At 42.1% G+C, this 17,292-nt stretch overlaps 1 protein-coding gene across 1 annotated transcript in view; it reads left to right on the top strand.

Annotated features, from left to right (window-relative positions):
• Positions 1–16,936, top strand: part of tspan18b (tetraspanin 18b) — a 35,806-nt gene extending 18,870 nt beyond the window's left edge. The window contains exons 2-9 of the mRNA XM_086299042.1: positions 1,027–1,110; positions 12,141–12,236; positions 13,313–13,507; positions 13,799–13,873; positions 14,459–14,557; positions 14,798–14,974; positions 15,645–15,728; positions 16,042–16,936. Coding sequence (XP_086155168.1) covers positions 1,108–1,110; positions 12,141–12,236; positions 13,313–13,507; positions 13,799–13,873; positions 14,459–14,557; positions 14,798–14,974; positions 15,645–15,728; positions 16,042–16,089 — 777 coding nt within the window. The 5' untranslated portion in view covers positions 1,027–1,107 and the 3' untranslated portion in view covers positions 16,090–16,936. The remainder of the gene's footprint in view (positions 1–1,026; positions 1,111–12,140; positions 12,237–13,312; positions 13,508–13,798; positions 13,874–14,458; positions 14,558–14,797; positions 14,975–15,644; positions 15,729–16,041) is intronic.
• The last annotated feature ends 356 nt before the right edge of the window (positions 16,937–17,292 follow it).

Genomic DNA, 17,292 nt, shown 5'->3' with positions numbered 1-17,292 from the left:
GTCCTGGTGAATCTGATGTCTGCTGGCAATATGGTGTGTCTGCGGGATGATGTGGCTGGCTCTATCAGCCAGAATACTCTTGGGATATTCTCCATCCCCGAGCCTCTGTCAGAATGAGAATACCCTGCCTGTATTTCACCATCTAATGTGGCAACAGCCGCTTGCCGTTCATGTCTTCGTAGGCAGCTCTCTCCATATTTGATGCGGTAGTTGTCAGTGCCAGTGCTTTGAAACTGGCTCCAAAGTATTGTCAGTCAAAACTGTGCTGCTGCCTATTTTTGTACATGGAGGCTGAAATACCACCAATTTAATTGGCTCTCATTGCGATATCATTATTTTCAGCTGGGAGACAGTTGTGGCAAAGCAGTTTAGAAACAGGAAAAAGTTTAAAGCATTTATGCTCATTAGACACACTCGGCTGGAGACGTATCTTACACTGACAGTTAAAGCCAGCAACGTGCGGTAAGAAAGCAAGGTATTCTACTTCCAGTGAATAATGCATGAGTTCAAATGCTCATCAAGGTCAAGTCGCAAACTGCATGAGGAGATTGTGGTGTGTTGGGTTTTCTAATAAAGGATAGTTAATTAGTGAGAAGATACACAGTTTCTAATACCTCGAGGCAGATATTAAAATTTTACCTGCCCAGAACTTTGGTCTGGGTTGCTGCGACTAAAGGCAGTGCATTTTCCTGTTCTGTCCCTGTTTAATTTTGCCTTCCAGCAGAGAAGTGGAAAAATTCACACAGAGAAAACACTGTTACAGTCCTAGATTGGAGCACTGCGGGGAGCGAGCGCTTCATACATAATAAATGCAAACTCGGTCATTTTAAGTGTCCTAGAATTTTATTTTCTGTGTTTTTTCTGTTTTTTTTTTTTCCAAGCTCTCGCTCTTACTCTGCTCAGATGACTTACGTGCACCAAGACAAATGTACCACTTTTCTTTCTCTTCGCCGCTGCTTCACTGTTCATTCATCTCATTACCTCAGTCTTGACCTGTGCTCCTTCTGCTGTGCTTCTCTCCAACAGCCCATGAAAACAGGAGAGGAGAGAAAAGCGAGAGAAGTCATCAGCTTCACCTGAACGAAGACGAGGAACAAGCAGATACACATGGTACGGTAGTGTTTTATCTGCTAAAGCGGCACACGCGCAGTTTTTCATTTTCACCTTATATTTATGTGTTTCCTTTACATTTTCCTCAGTATATGTCTGGAACGTGGGGGTGTTTTCATGAATAATTTCTAGCAAATCCAACAATAATTCCACTTCAACACACTTAAAATTGTTTGAGAGGCGCTGCATAAAGAGGTTGTTGACAGACTCTTTTCAGTAAGATGCTGACAGCACAGGCGCAAAACCATTGTTATCGCCGACAGGAGGCACAGTGCTAGAGCAAGAACCTGTGTGTGTGTGTGTGTGTGTGTGTGTGTGTGTGTGTGTGTGTGTGTGTGTGTGAGAAGCCGGTCCTGCAAAGAGGCAGACGTGCTTTTGTCCCTTTGCTATCATAGCAGTCTTGCACTGGTCTTTGTTAGTCCCTGATTTGCATTGGCATTTGTAGCATTAGTATTCCAGACACAGCAGAGCAGCAGACACGTATGGATTGAAAGGTTAAAGGGGATGTTAGACCCAGACACATCAGCTGCAGTCAGTCATACATGGAAGCATAAAAAGCATCCAGTGAAGCAAATAATATGTGCTACATGTGCAAGTGACATGTAAGATCATGAGCAAAGTCGAGCTGTTTTCAGTTACATAAGTATTGATTTTAAACTTTTCATTTTAGTTTATTGCAACGTGTGTGTTAATGCTCAAGCTGTCACTTGTTGGGTGCCCTTCAGGCGCCTTACGGTCAAGCCACACTGTGCATGAATCTAATAAACCTGGCAATGACATCAGGTTTGTTGGATGTAGACTGTGCAGTGATAATGGCTGCTGAACTGGAGGCTATGACACGCACAGTTGCAACTCCTGCTCTTTCTTTCTTTCCATGCTATGACCATCTTGGAATTTTCCCAAGCTATCTTTGGTTGCAAGATCATTACCACCTTTGAACTTCTCTATGGCTATGATCGGACTGCAAATCTAACGGTCCTTTTATGGTTTTCGTATTATTGCCCTTGCGGATGGCGGCATGTGCCAAAAGTGGCACCATAGCTGTTTGATTTTCTTTTTTTTGTGAGCTGATGTGCAGCCGGCATGGTTGGGTTGAAGATGGAAGGGTGTGATTGTATTGGTCTTTACCGCCATGCAGCAGCTTGAAAAGCTCAAACACTTGGGAGAAAACTTTGAAGAAATCTCTGATCGCTTTGCTTCCTCTTTCGACTTCTTCTGCTGTTATACCAACACTGATGCAGAGGTTTTTTGTAAGTGGCAAGGATGTGTTATTCAGGAGATGATAACAGCAAATCTGGTGCTTTTTAACTAATAGTATAAAATGGTTTGAGTGATAGTGGCTCTGTAGTGTAGTGGTTAACGCATTCACTTAACACAAGCAAAAGTTTAGGTTTGACTCCAGCCCAATCTGGACAATACGAGTAACAGATTTCAGAGTGAACTCTAAACTGACGTGTATGTGCAGCAAAAACTATTAAAATGTTATTTTATAGATGTAAACAAGAATAAACAAAATAGAAACCAGCAGTAACGGTTTCATTTGTAAGTCTTCTGTGCCGTAAGTGCCAGAAAATATGTTCTCTAATTTGATTTTCATAAGGAAGAGGATTTTGACATCGGCTTTTTTGTGGCACAGTAGCTGCTACCTGTATACAGAGCTTTGTGTGGATATGGAGTTGCAGCAAAGAGGGGTGGGATGGTGAATCTGCTTCATGGAAATAATGTTATGTAAAATTGAGCATATAAAGGACCGCTTTAGCCCACGAGATGCTCTGCTGCACTCTGCTCTGATGAGTCATGTGAATTCGGATTCGACCGTTACAGCTGAGGTTCATTTGCAAAGATTTAAGATCTAAATTTGATTTAGAATCATACATGAAGAGTTCAGCTTTTATATATGAGGAGTCACACCTTGATGCATGCTCAGTTGTTCAGCTAAGGAAATACAGGAAAGTGGATTTTGTTCATCTGGGCGTTGTTTTCAGTGGGAGTAATGTTTTGTCACTCATTTGAGTCACTCCCTTATAGTGGAGGAACTGCTGGTTTGATTGATCTAAGAAACAAACATTCACATTAATAAATAAACTTAAAGGAGGAAAAAGTACAAGCCAGGATATAAGATTTAAACATCCAGTCTAGACTGGCTTCCTGGTTTCACTTATAAACATGTCTTCCTCTTTTATTTTTATTTTTTTATTTCAACATTGTTGGGTGGGGTCACTTTCAGTTTTACCTTGAACCAGCTTTATATTTGAGTTTCTTTTCTTTTCAGTTTTTTTTTTTAACTTTAGTTTTACTTTTACCGCAGGACAGCAATTGAAAGAGACAAATCCAGGACAAGGATATAGAAGACTCAAAAGAACAGCGCAAATAGGAAAACAATGAATGGAAAAGGGGGATTGTGGGGATAGAAAAATGAGTGTAATGCAAATTGTGCGAAGATCTGCTGTTTGAGTGGGTTCAATCATGTTCCCCCAGTGATCAAATAAAAGATGGGACAAAATAAATGATAATGTCTGTGAAGGTTCTCAGTCATCCAGGTCATCGTAGTCAAAGGAGCTTGCAAAGAAAAGCGTCTGGACTTCTTTAAGTTACTTGAAGACGTTTCACCTCTCATCCGAGAAGCTTCTTCAGTTCTAAGGTCAAATGGTGGAGGCCAGGTTTCACAATGAACTCACCCAAAACTCTGGCTTATTGGAACCCACACCCAGTTTCACACCTTGGCTCAGGCGATTAGAGGATCATCAGGGGGTCCTTTTGTCCCTCTGTGGGGGGTTACTCCCACTAGGTTTATATCTGGGACTCCCCACCATTTGACTTTAGAACTGAAGAAGCTTCTCAGATGAGAGGTGAAACGTCTTCAAGTAACTTAAAGAAGTCCAGACGCTTTTCTTTGCAAGCTCCTTTGACAATAAATGCTAATAGTAACAATAATTTCAGCAATAACAACAATCCTTGTCTTCCTGTATTCTGTAAAGTATGCATGTATAAACCAATATACCAACCCATGCACATACAGTAGCAGCAGCTGACTCACAGGCATGTAGACACTCTGGACCTAAACTAGTACCACCTCATAATTGTCTTAACAAATCTGATAAAACTGACGACGTCTAAAGACATTTAATGTATAAACCTTTAATGATGGATACATGCACAATGATCTAAAATGAAATAGTCTTCTTCTGCTTCTCTATTATTTCGGAGTTTCTTTCCCTGAAGTCTGGTTTTTAAACTTTCAGTTAGTTTAATCAAAATGTAAGGTGTGTTTAAAGCTAGTTTAATTTTCTAGTTAAGTTTCTGCTTCCAATAATCTCTGTGATGTTTGCTCGATCCTTATAGTTATTATGTGATGCCATCTGAGGTCTGATTTGAGCTTTCACTTGAGGATTTTTTTTTTTTTTTAAATAAGGAAATGTGGTGGAATTAAAAGCTCATTTTCAACAATCTCACCACAAACATTAATCTAGTTCTTATCTACCCTGGAATGAAAGGCGAGCTTTAGCTCCTCCTTTACAGTTCAGTATTTAAAGACAAAATCGCGATCCACTGAGATCCAAACAAACTGGAATAATCTTTTAATTTCTCTGATACATTCAGTATTGCTAACATGCTTTTGGTTTACTTACATCAACTTGTTTTGCAGTGGGGCCTCAAATATACAGTATGCCGTTATCTCTTTTATCTGCGGCTTCCACAAAAACACAAACGTTCACATGCTTTATCCTCAAGGCTTTGTTTTGATCTTTGCATTGCACTGAAACCCCAGCCTGTAACACAAAGTAGGTTACACTGTTGTTTTTTGATTTGGTTTTTTTGCTATTTTTCTTTTTCATTTTGTTGAACTTTCGCCAAGTGCGTGATATTTGTGTGTGCACGCCACACACAAGAATCATCAGTAAGTGATAAAACAGCTTTTAGGCTTTCCACACGGGGAGCTAGCTGTATTCAAACTAGCATATGGCCTTGCAACAGGGTGTGAGTGATTGCTCATTAGACAAATGGCTGGCCAAGCTGTCCCCCCCGTTGTAAAGTGCTCTGCTCTGCTCCCCTTTGTTTTCGAACAGGAACTCGAGCTAAGTGGAGATGCCAAACAGTCCTCTGCAGACAAAGGCCACTCTCACCCCATATCCGGGTTGCCGTAGAGACCAGAGTCTTTTTTTGGAAATGTTCCAGCACGTGATTTAGGAAATCCTTCTGTTTTGAAAGATGTGTATCGTTTGCTTAAGAAATAAGATTTTTTAATTTTTCATGGTTTTGTTTTTTGGGGTTTTTCAGCCTGGATTTAGTGATGTTTGGTGACTTGCGTGTATTTTGTGTTCCTTTGTCTTTTTTTCACCAGTGTCCTGTTCTTGTTTAGTGCCCTGAGGCTAAAAGTGTTGTCTTTCCTGAAATAGTCCATTGTTTACTTCTGCAAAGGCCATCTGTGATGATATGGACATCCGACAGAGACAACAACCTCGTATTCAGTGGCGTTTAAAACAATATTCAGTGTTAAGAAAATAATTGTTTAATTGTTTCTTGCCTGAGGGTCAAATGGTGGTCAGGGGAGTGCTGGTGAAATTATTGACTGGATTTTTCCAAGTTTTTGTTAAACGCGGAACTGATATCGATTCTTCTCCCTGTGACTCCGATATATAAGAAGGAGACTGAGAAACTTGTGGAATAACCCACAGAAGTAGACAGTGCAGTGATATAATTCCCTCAGTTGTTCGCTCAGTAATTTTAGACCATTTAGTTTTGAATTGAGTTATAACTCATTTTTGTGGAAAGCCCCAAAGGCAATGTGTCATTCTCTAAAAACGTGGGAAAAGCCTTAGCCGAGTCCTAACAGCCGGCAGCACCGAAGTGTTTATGTGTTCATTGTGTGCTGTTACCACATGCCCTCACTACCAGGCAACCAGTGGACTAAGCATTGGAGCTCTAGGGGATCAATGCATCATTGACCATGTGCCCGGGCCTGGTATCGATCCATCCTCACGCAGCCAGTTTGTATCTTCGCTCAGCCAGATAGAGGTACCGAGACGATTAAGTGAAAGCCTCTGCTATGAGCGATCTCACACACAGCAGGGTTCAATAGAAGTCAAAATCTGCTCATCACTCAATCACGTCCTCTGCTCAAGATAACTATCGAGAAGTTATTAGCGCTCTTCCCCCTCCCCCGTCCAGTAGTTCTAATCTAAGGAGCTGGAGAGTCGATTTCGCTGTAGGACTCGGAGCAACTGTTACTACTGAACTAACAGCTGGATGTGTGCCCAGTTGGGATGTCAGGAATGTAGCCTGCAGCAGTGTTGACAACACATGGTCAGTCTGTTTCTTAGTGTTCATTCTGGGAGTTTTCCTCTTGTTAATCAGCCTGGTTTTCAGGAGTGTGTCAGCTGCCTGGTCAGAGGACTGCTTCCTTCTGGGGTTCACATAGTGTCATTTCAAACTGAGTAGGCTAGGAACTGAAATCTGAACTGGAAAAATAGAAGAATTTGACTTTAGATGAAAATTAACTGATTGAAATGCATATTGTGTGTATGTAGTCTTTTAGTTCATTGCCTTAATAATGTTTTTGTACCTATTCTGAACTTTTATGCCTCTGCGTGGCTGTGGCTCAGGAGGTGGAGCAGGTCACCTACTAATTGAAAGATTGGTGGTTCAATCCTTGGCTGCTACAGCCTGCATGCCAAATTATCCTTGGGCAAGATGCTGAACCCAGAGTTGCTCTCTGATGCGTTAATCGGAGTTTGAGTGTGTGTGAATGTTAGATAGGGGGAAGAAAAAAGGGGGCTTGTTTAAATATGGGTGAGTGAGGCATGTTGTAAAAAGATTTTTGAGTAGGTTGGGGGGGGGGTTGCATAAAAACTTAACCAAAATGAGAGAACCCTACTCTGGAAACGTAATGGAATTAAAGTGAACTGAAAACCAATAATAATAAAATGAAAAAAAAAAACAAACGTGAAAAATACCAAAGTAGCCTGTCTGCACCAGTTACAGTGCTGGAGTATAACTCTTTTGTAGTCCCAGCACAAATTGAATGAAATTATAAAGGCACGACTGAACCAGTTCATCATAAACTGTCCACTTTTGGAGGGGAGCAAACTAGCATTCCCTGTAATGTGCAGAAGCTGATGATATTCTGTGTGTACTCTGAAAACTCATTAAGCTAAACTTGCCTGAGGAAAGACAAGTTAAAATACCTACCTGAGCATCTAACCAGCATTAGGACCTTTGCTTTAGCTTGCCCGGCTCAGTGTCTGCACGCCTCTCTGTGTGAGAGCTACACCCACACACGCACACACTGCGAGCTGCCTTTGAGCTACTTTTGTACACTTTCTCCGTGTGGTTGTTTGCTGTTGTCTGAAAACTGTATGCCCTCTAAAGTATACAGTGCTATTGCTGTTTAGCATTCTGTGCACTTCAAAGCTCCTCCGTGTGACAGCAGAGCCCAGGGCTCATTCTCTCCTAATTGGAGGTTCATTAAGGACTTGGTGCGCCTCACGGGAACCCATTTCATTGCCAGAGGAGCCTGTCTTTATTCGGATTTGGGGGTGTTTACTTGCTGTGGCTGATCTAGGAAGTCATGGAGAAATATGAAAATGGGTTTTTAATTGAGATAAAGGCTGATGTGGCATGTGTGTGGTCCCCTAGTGTCATTGTCAGAGGGTATTAGCGCATGCACGGAGAGCTTAGACTGGCATGCAGTTGATGACAAAACACACCTGCTCCAGCTGCATCGGGGAGCCTGGGAACGAATGTGTCCTCCCCAGGGTTCAATTACAGGTGATCACTTAGAGGGTCAATGATATTTAAAGGGGTCAAGATACAACCCATAAAATCTCGAGAGGATTTCAGTATTAATGATTGTTTTTAATGCAGGATCATGCTCAAGATGAAGTGAACTTGCTGGTTATGTGAGGGTGGAGGATGGCGACAGTTTGACGAGGAGCAGACACAGAGTGTCCTTGTAATTCTGATCCTTTTGTCCAGGGCAGCCGCTGGGGGAGCAAGGGAATATGGACTGGTTTCATTAATCCTGCTAAAAGTGACATCTTCAAGGAGAATCACCCACGGGTGTGCTATTTATATGTGGAGTACTTTCAATCTAGTCTGTGTCTTCCTTATCTTTTAATTACAGCGGGTTGACACCACCATAATGGTTGATCGTGTAGGTGCCGACTGAACAGACTTTTGGTTTTATGAGTTAGGAATGGGAAAAAAAAGAAAAGGTCTATTCCTCACGCTTCCATTGAGACAAATATAGGTCGGATCAGTTTGTCCTCATTAGAGAGCTCTTGCTTCTTTTGGTAGTGTGAGGTTGATGCTTTTAGGATCAGTTCACATCAATTCACCATCAAACTCATCTGTGCCAATTTCCATAGCCTAAGCTGACTGTGGATCAGTTTTCACCAGGAGTAAACAATGGGTTCTTAGCGCCGCATGACATTTTATGATGTCAGTTACAGGAGACAGATTTGGCATTTGCTGGATACCTCGGGGCGAAGACTGTCGCTTAGCTTGTCAGATTGAGGACATACAGTATTTCCTGCATGTTTAAAGAAAAAATCCAGCACATTGTGTAGTTGTAGCAGTGCAGTACTCCTCACTGTTTTTGTGTGTGGATGTGTGGCATGTTTATTTATAATAGATTTTAGCCAGTACAGCGTGTTTTCTTGACACATCGCTAGCATTGCTCAGCGGCACACCTGAGGAGGACCAGCCTTTAACCTAGTAGCAATTTTTCAAAAGTGATATAAGCCTGCAGCTCCTGGGGTGTGAACCATGTTTTTCCTTGTCTACATCATATACACTGCAGAATATTCAGAGAAAGCCTTAGTGGTCTGATCTCTGCGACTGGCCAGTGATCGATGAGGACCTGCGATCCCACAGGAGTCATGGGAAAGACCGGTTTGTTTACTCTGCACTTTCTCCGGGGTCTCAGTGGCACTTTGATTTATACCATGCTGCTTTTCAACCATAGGCTTGTTATTTGGAGCCTGTCTGGGCCCTTACACTATAACCCATTTCATTCTTAAATATTCAATGCATTTTTATGCACAGAAGAAAATTGGCTCCAGATCTGACAGTCAGCTTGACCCTGAAATGGGAGCAAAGAGCAAAAGGGTGAAGCTGGAAAAGAAATCGGACATTTTGTTTAGAGAATAAGAAGTGAGCTGTGCCCTGAGAGGTTTTCCAGCCGGCCCCTTCCTCCTCCTCCTCCTCCTCCTCCCCTCCTATTCATTCAACCTCTTCATCCCCTGCCTCAATAAATACAGTTTGCACCCTTCATAAGGGCCCAGAATTGACAGGCTCGAGCTGGAGGGATAGGAATGGACCTTTTCTGATGCTTTTCTATGAGACTGTAATGTATGCAAATCTCAGTTAAGACCTCCTGTGCCCTCATTAGACCTTTCTGGGGCTTAGGAAAGGGAGGGGTTAATTAAAACCCATCTCAGACAATGAATCTGTTGGTTGCTCTCAGAGTACCACTAGAAGGGTAATCAATACCTAAGCATATTATTATGATTTACAGAAAGTGTTTAACCATAGGTCTAAATCAATTTCCTGGGTCCAAAGAGGAAAGCGGTAAAGGGGAACAAACAGAAGCATAAGCCCTCTGGCTGGTGAGGAGAGGAAAAGGTCTTTTTTTGTAGGGTAGCTTCTTCTCACAGCAGACAAAGAATGCCGTCATATCTTTAGTACTGTTTAATTTTATTGTCACGGCAACTTATGAGAGTTAACAATGCAATGGGGGGAAGAAAAAATAAGCTTTTCATGAGGCTCGCAGAATGAAAAACAAACCAGTGTTAGTGCGCTGTAATAATAGAAAAACAGATTAGAAAAAGATATCAGTTCTGCCTTAATTATTCACACGCTTCCTTTTCTTCTGTGGGAAATAATTGCTCCAGCAGCTCAAAACTGCTTGTGCCTAGGCAGGGCTTTGTGCTGGGCTATGGTTTATCATACCTGAAAGCCAACATTTGTGAGTCTGCTGTGTGCAGCACAGGGATGAAAGGGTCAAGGCGGAATGAGATTTGAGCGACAGCCGAGGGTCTTCAAAGATGGACGGGAATCAAGCCCGGTGTTGATCACAACAGAGGTTTCACTCCTGCCTGAGAAGCAGAGAGAGATCACCCAGAGGAGTCCTTTGACATCACATCAAGCAAAGGAAAGCTTGCCTACACGTTATGAAATTACAGCTGATGGATGTTCTGCAAGTACGGATAAAAGAAGTGCGAAGAAGGCATTTAAAGATTTTCTTTTTTTTCAATTTGCAGGTGCAGTGTGTAGCTGTGTAAACCTATTTACCATTCCTCTGACAAATCGTTTTTTAATCCGCTTGTTAGCCAGCCTCAATCCTGGCTATCACTATGGGAGAGCAAATTAATAATCAGAAAGTACAAAGCAAAGAGTGCCAATTCATTTCTGCCAAATAATTAATTTTCTTCCTTCACTGAGACTGCAATTACAGCTGCCCCACAGATTGTTTTCATTTCAGTTTGTGCAGAATATGTAGATATGAGTCCTTACACAGTCCCCAGTAGGGCTGTTCCATATAACGACCGGATGACGATATAAAAACGTCTATCGTTTCATTTTATGCTATGGTTTGTTTCGTGGTGTCGCAAAATAAACAGTTTACGGCAATATCTTTTCATCGTTTTGATGGTCACTGTAGTGGTTATATTAATTTCTTAAAGTTCTTTCTCTTATATTTAATATAACCACACTAGGGATGGACAAGCGCCTGTTTTTATGCGTTGTCGTTAGCAACAACGATGGTAAAACCATCGCATGTCCGCTTGTTTATTTTCCGCATAAACCTTTCACACTAAAGCTCAAGATCCTGTTGAGACTTTTCAAAATAAACTTACCCACGTGAAAGACTATGTGGAGTGCTTACTGTTGAGAAGCAAAAAAGAGCCGTCAGGTGCTAAAAAATAAACATTAGACTCAAACGTTAGAACAGGCTTTTCCCCGCAGCACCCTGTGTAATAAATACTCACAAAGAAAACGGCGGCTGTTACAACTTATGTCTAAAAATGTATCGTTTCATGCATCGGTTAAAACACTTGACTCCAGGTACACAACGCCCAGCTGGAAACACTTCACTCAAGTCGAGCTGCCCGAGATTCACAGAATTTACAGAAAATGTTAAAGTTTTGTGATTTATATTGTTATCGGATGATAAATGTCTTATATCGAGATATGAGATTTTGGTCATATCGCACACCCCTAGTCCCTAGCTCACAAAGGCTGAGGGAGAAATCTTTTCATCTGCAGCTTGAAAGGTTAAACATTTGCTTCAGCGAGGGCACGCTGCATTTTTAGGTGTACTGGGACATGGATTTTTAGACACCCCACCCCACATACACACTGTCGCCCCAGTGTTGTCTGCTAATGCAGGAGAGGTGTTCTTCATTAACCAGGAGTGCTTCTAGGATGGGTCTTCATCAAGCAAAGTGTGTTTGTGTCAGATGGAGGGGTGGCTGATGGGAGCACAAGGCCTCTCATTACATTAAGAAGAAGAAGAAGTTCCATAGCAAAGGCCATCTCTTGTCGGCTAATGAACATGGAACCCCTGTCAGGACTCATTTCCTTAAAATGCTTCAGAGATGGACGTCCCCTCCAGTCGCACTAACATAGGGTTGCCATTTTTCCGGAGACAGGAGGAGCTGACAGACGGCTAAGTTTGAGAGCACGCTAAAATGAGATGTGTCAGATAGGTTGACATTGTGCTGCCTAATCTCGTAGTTGCTTGGGGATTTCCAGGACTATAGCTGGGGACAATGCACCTAAAGGGATAATATGAGGATTTTCATCTGAAATTGGACCAAATCAGCTGACAGGCGTGCGTGTGTGTGCTGTGTGTTTGACTGACAGAACTCATTAAGAATGTGAGCAGGTTCTGGCAGAGCATCCTTTTCTTGGCAGTTTCAGCGTAATGCTTATCCAGGGTGCAGGAAAGTGGGGAATACTGTGAGCATTTGGCAGGAGTCATTAAGTGGCACGTTTTATGTTGTGTTTAATGTCTTTTCTTTTAGGGGCAGGGAGAGGCTTCAGCACGGGGGACAACCATGGAGGGGGACTGTCTCAGCTGCATCAAGTACCTCATGTTTGTCTTCAATTTCCTCATCTTTGTGAGTATTTTTTTTTTTTTCATCTCTTTCTCAAAGACACTTAATCTGGCCGTCTCTGAAGTTTGTGTCAATCTAATGATTTAAGAAGGGCTTCTGCGTGCTCCCTGCCTGACTGTCTAATGGAGCCACATTTGCATTTCATTAGATGAGGCAATCTTGATTCTATCAAATTCTCTTTTGATTAAATTTTAGTGTGCTGACACACATCTGAGGCACATTGTGCCATGTGGAGTTTGTGACTGGCACCTGAGTTTATCGGTCTTGATCAGACAATCAAGGGTAATCCTGTTAGTCTGAAGCCGTAAAGCGGGGGAGGGTCAGAGTAAGAAGGTTTGTCTCTTTTCCTGCTTTATTAAGCACAACCAAACCATTTAGTCTCTGTTTAGATGAGGTTGCTCAAGGCTGGGGTAATAATGCAACCAGCAGAGCAAAGAATGAACTTGACTGTCGGCATCACTGTAACAACTACTTTTCACAGCTTTCTTTTTTTTTATTATTATTTTTTTAAGTGTGTCTATCTAAGGCCGTTTCACACTCGTGTAACTCAGCAGCATTTCTTTTAAAGCCCAGTGCCTTGAAAATGGCTGCTTCTTCTCCTCGTACCACAGAGTGGCTATCATTTGCACAAACCCCAGGTGACAGGAAGAAGGGGATTGGGGTAAAAATGTTGGAAGCTCAGATCTATTCCCCCTGACTCAATATCTTCTTTTCTTAATCACATGAGTCACCCCACAGTGGCTGCAGAGAGGATTTTATTAAAGGGAGGATGGGAAAGGATGGAAGCTCATTGCATTTCTTTAGCAGGTGGGGAGGCTGGGAGGAGTAGTTCAAGGGGGTAGATTTATCCACCCTTACCCCCACTGAGGTACTGTGGCTCTGTAGATACCCAGCCTTTTATTTTAGCTTTACCTCCAACCTCTGTGGTATTTGCATAGCTAACAGTGGAGAAAAAAAGTCACCGTATGACCTCTGGTTGAATCTTTTGAGTTGCTGGGGATACAAAGCTACTATATCTTCTGAATTGTCGATTTCTATTTTGTCTAAGTAATGTACTCTTTGCCTTTTGTCGTTATCAGCTGGGGGGCTCTTTCCTCCTTGGAGTGGGAGTGTGGGTACTGGTGGACCCCACAGGGTTCAGGGAAATCGTAGCAACCAACCCCCTGCTATTCACCGGTGTCTACATCATCCTTGGTATGGGAGGCATGCTCTTTCTCCTCGGCTTCCTGGGCTGCTGTGGAGCCATCCGTGAAAACAAGTGTCTGCTCCTCTTTGTGAGTTGGCTGACAAAGTCGAAACATAGCTGTGTTACCACTCGCTCGTGTGTGTGTGTGTGTGTGTGTTGATTATTCTCTCTGTCAGTCTTGAAACAGAAAGCCAAAAGAGCAAAATGCTTTTGTATGCTGTCTTTGTGCTGAGTGAAGTGAGCACCACCAAAATGTGATTTTTCACTTTCCTTTCTTTTTCTTTTTTAAACACATGAACATGCACTTTTTTGTCTTCACTCTCATCTACCTTGTCATACTCTTTCTGACCCTTTCCTTTTTCCTTTTGTCTTACTGCAGTTCTTCATGCTCATCCTCCTGATCTTCTTAGCAGAGCTGGCTGCTGCCATCCTAGCCTTCATATTCCGGGAGCATGTAAGTTTCTTAAAAAGTTCACCCCACCTTTGATCACAAGTCTGCAGTTGGGCTGAGTGTCAAAACGCAAGGGCTCAGATTCTTACATTTTGTACTTCCGGACCTGACAGCTGCTAATTTAAATCATGATTCTGAAAATTTCTTTTGACGGTGTTCAGGTATTGCACAAGTGTTTGTATTTATAGCATTGCATTCCTATAACAATGTTGTGCTTGTGATGCACAGTTAAAAATTGGGATCAAATTCTATTCAGCAACCAGAGATGCACTCTAATTCTCCATGTCAAAACCTGTTTGGTACATTACTCATTAGGCGTGTGACCACAAAGATTTGGCCTAATCTAGCCTCGAGTCTGTAGCCCCAAACACATATGAGGAGCAGATTGCTGGTGAGCTCACTTCTTTGTAACTCCACACCACTAGATTTTGCCGTAGCACCACCAGATTTCCCTGAGAAGACTTTAATGTGTTAAGTTAGCGCAGTCCCCTAATATAAATGACACTCAGCCCAACCCAGAATTCAGTGAAATCATTCGAAGTAACCGATGTTATCTGTGTGACGCTAACATGTGCGCCTTCGCTTTAGCTGACCAGAGAGTACTTCACCAAAGAGCTGAAGAAACATTATCAGGGCTACAATAACAGCGACGTCTTCACCTCCACATGGAACGCCATCATGACTACAGTAAGACCACCGCACACATGGCAGAGAGCTGACGTAATGCAGCTTTTACCGACTCACCCTTTCCACCAAACAGTCTGTGGAAACGTTAAGGTTAACAGCCAGGGCTATATTTTATAGATAAATCCGAGACATTTAGGTCAATATTCATGCTGGATTGCAGCACGCACACAGTGGACCACAGGCCAGTGCGCAAATGGGCGCTTAACAATAAGGGCTTCTTCTTCTTCTCCTTCCTCTCAGTTTGACTGCTGTGGGGTGAACAGCCCAGAGGATTTTAAGGAAAGCATGTTCAGGATGATGAACCAAAATCATGTGGTGCCAGAAGCCTGCTGCCAGCGTGCCGCTCAGACTGCCGAGTCAGCCTATACCAGCCAGGAGCAGTGCTTATCGGGCAATATGATGTTCCGTAATAATAAGGTAACTTTTCACATCCACCATGTCAAGACCTCTCTCTCTCTCTCTCGCTCTCTCTCTCGCTCTCGCTCTCTCTCTCTCTCACTTTCACTTCCTTCTTCTAAACCTCCTCAAGGCTTAATTAGAGCTGAAGACGGTTGAGGGGTGACATCCAGGGACTAGCTGACTCCTCCATGGCTGATTAGTGCTTTTCTGTGTTTTGGGTGTCACAGAAGGCCATCTTACTGTGTGGTAGAGCACAGAGACAACAGCGCTATGTATGTGTGTGGATGTGTGCGTGTGTTTTGTGTGAGATATATACACACGCACACACACACACGTGCATGCCCACATCCCTGCTCACATGGCTTCCATGTGCACAAAGGAAGCCTTGAGTGTAATTACAGTGAAAGCTGATAGGAAGAGCTTTTTTACTGCAGTCTCCACCTGTTGTTTTTCAGCCCATTAGAACAATGAGAGATATCCACCGTGTGTGCCTCGCTCTGTTCATTCACACAAAGAGCTCTCATTAAAAGCCAGTGAGGCTGGAGGCCCTCCTTCCCACTCATTCAGTCAGGCCTTTGTTCAGACTCTCACTCAGTTGAAGCTGTGATGTTACTTTAATTGTCTCTGTAATTCTGCAAGTTTATAGCCTATTGATTCTCTGCTGAGTGTCACGTCTTTGTGTCCACAGGGTTGTTACTCTGCAGTAGTTGACTACTTCGAATTGTACATCTATGTGGCTGGAGCCCTGGCCATAGTGGTGCTAACCATAGAGGTATGAGCAAGTTTTAAAATATGCAACCTTTTTTTTTTTTTTTTTTTTGCCTCCAGTGTATTCTGAATATTCATTTTAGAAAATTTGCAAGGCTGCTTTAACCCAAGGCTATTTGCCTGAATATGCCAGTGTTATGCTTTTTGAATAGCAACATCGCCACCTTGTGCTAAAATTCAGTATCACAGAACATAGTGGTTTTTAAAATGAGGTGAATATTGGACAGTACAGTGTATTTATTTCTATTAACAATTTGGGAGGGAGGGATTTTCTGTATGTGTGCTCATTATTTCTTTTTCGTTCCCTCTTTCCTCAGCTTTTTGCCATGGTTTTTGCAATGTGTCTCTTCAGGGGAATCCAGTAGAGCTGCTCCATCCACGAACTTCTTTTTTTTTTTTCTCTAAAAAACAAAAAGGGAATTCAGGAGAAAAGAAGAAAAAAAAAATGGACATTTGTAAATTTTGTGGATCTCTTTTTCTATTGGCTAATTGGTAGAAAAACAAACTCTTGTACTTCACAGCTGGACTTTTGAGGTACTGGGTGATTAAAAAAATATACAAACACACACACAGACATAGAGAGACACACATTGCATTGAGACTAGACTAGAGAGAAAACTGATGTTTAAAAAAAAAAAGAAAAAAAAGATTTGTGTGGAAAGGGTAATTTGTGGACCAGGTCTTGAGCAGATTGGGTGTAAAGTGGACCGGGGATGAGGACCAGGTGAAGCCTGAGCAGAAGGCACTGCACTGACTTTTGGATGAAGAATATTTATATTAAGTAAAGTTGGCTTGACTGTAAAAATGAAAAATGTGTTTCTTGTAAACTCTGGCTGTTATCCTTTCCCCTTTCATACTGTATAATGTAATAACCTCCCTTCCTCCACATGCCTTTTTTACAGCCACACTTCTTCAATGCTGTATTATATAAGCTCTGTTTATTTGTGTGTGCGTGTGCGAGTGTGTATGAGTGTGCGTGTATATACTGAATGCTCTTTATGAATGTGTATGAGCCTATTTGTATGCATGTGAGCTTGTGGCTCTCCGTGATCTCTCCCAAGCTTCAAAGCCAACTACTCTAATTCTTTTTTTCCTGTTTGTATGGTGATGTTTTATTGCATTAGTGGTTATATGTGGTTCTTGGTGGTGAAATGTGTATGCCTTTGTATTAGATTCTTGAAAAGTAAGTTACATAAATGGCATTTTACCTGACCCTTCCCGTGTGTTTTCTCAAGCTGGTTGCACAATTTCACACCATTTTCGTTTTCTTTTTTTAAATGAAAGCTCGACCCCGTTTATAAAGACACTGGTAAGTAATGATATTGCATCACAGGATAATTAAAAACAAGTGTTTGTTAAAAGATTATTGCTTATCAAGTCTAGATCACTAACTAGCTTAACTTTTAAGAGCTTATGTCACATTTATGATCATTTATAGGATACATGTGACAGTTACACATTTCCCACATGAAATTATTTTTCTCTGCTACTGAAGTCTGGAAACAAAGAAGGGGTTTTATTTGCTGAATAGCCAAACCATAAGAAAATGCCATTAGCCTTTAGTGTCC

Source organism: Aulonocara sp. 'chitande type north' Nkhata Bay, linkage group LG7, assembly GCF_057382095.1.
Source record: "Aulonocara sp. 'chitande type north' Nkhata Bay isolate Kocher_YH1m ecotype deep benthic linkage group LG7, A_spYH_male_GT1.1, whole genome shotgun sequence".
In the NCBI taxonomy this organism is placed as follows: Eukaryota; Metazoa; Chordata; class Actinopteri; order Cichliformes; family Cichlidae; genus Aulonocara; species Aulonocara sp. 'chitande type north' Nkhata Bay.
The sequence above is the reverse complement of the archived record's forward strand: the minus strand, read 5'-3'. Positions and strand labels throughout refer to the sequence as shown.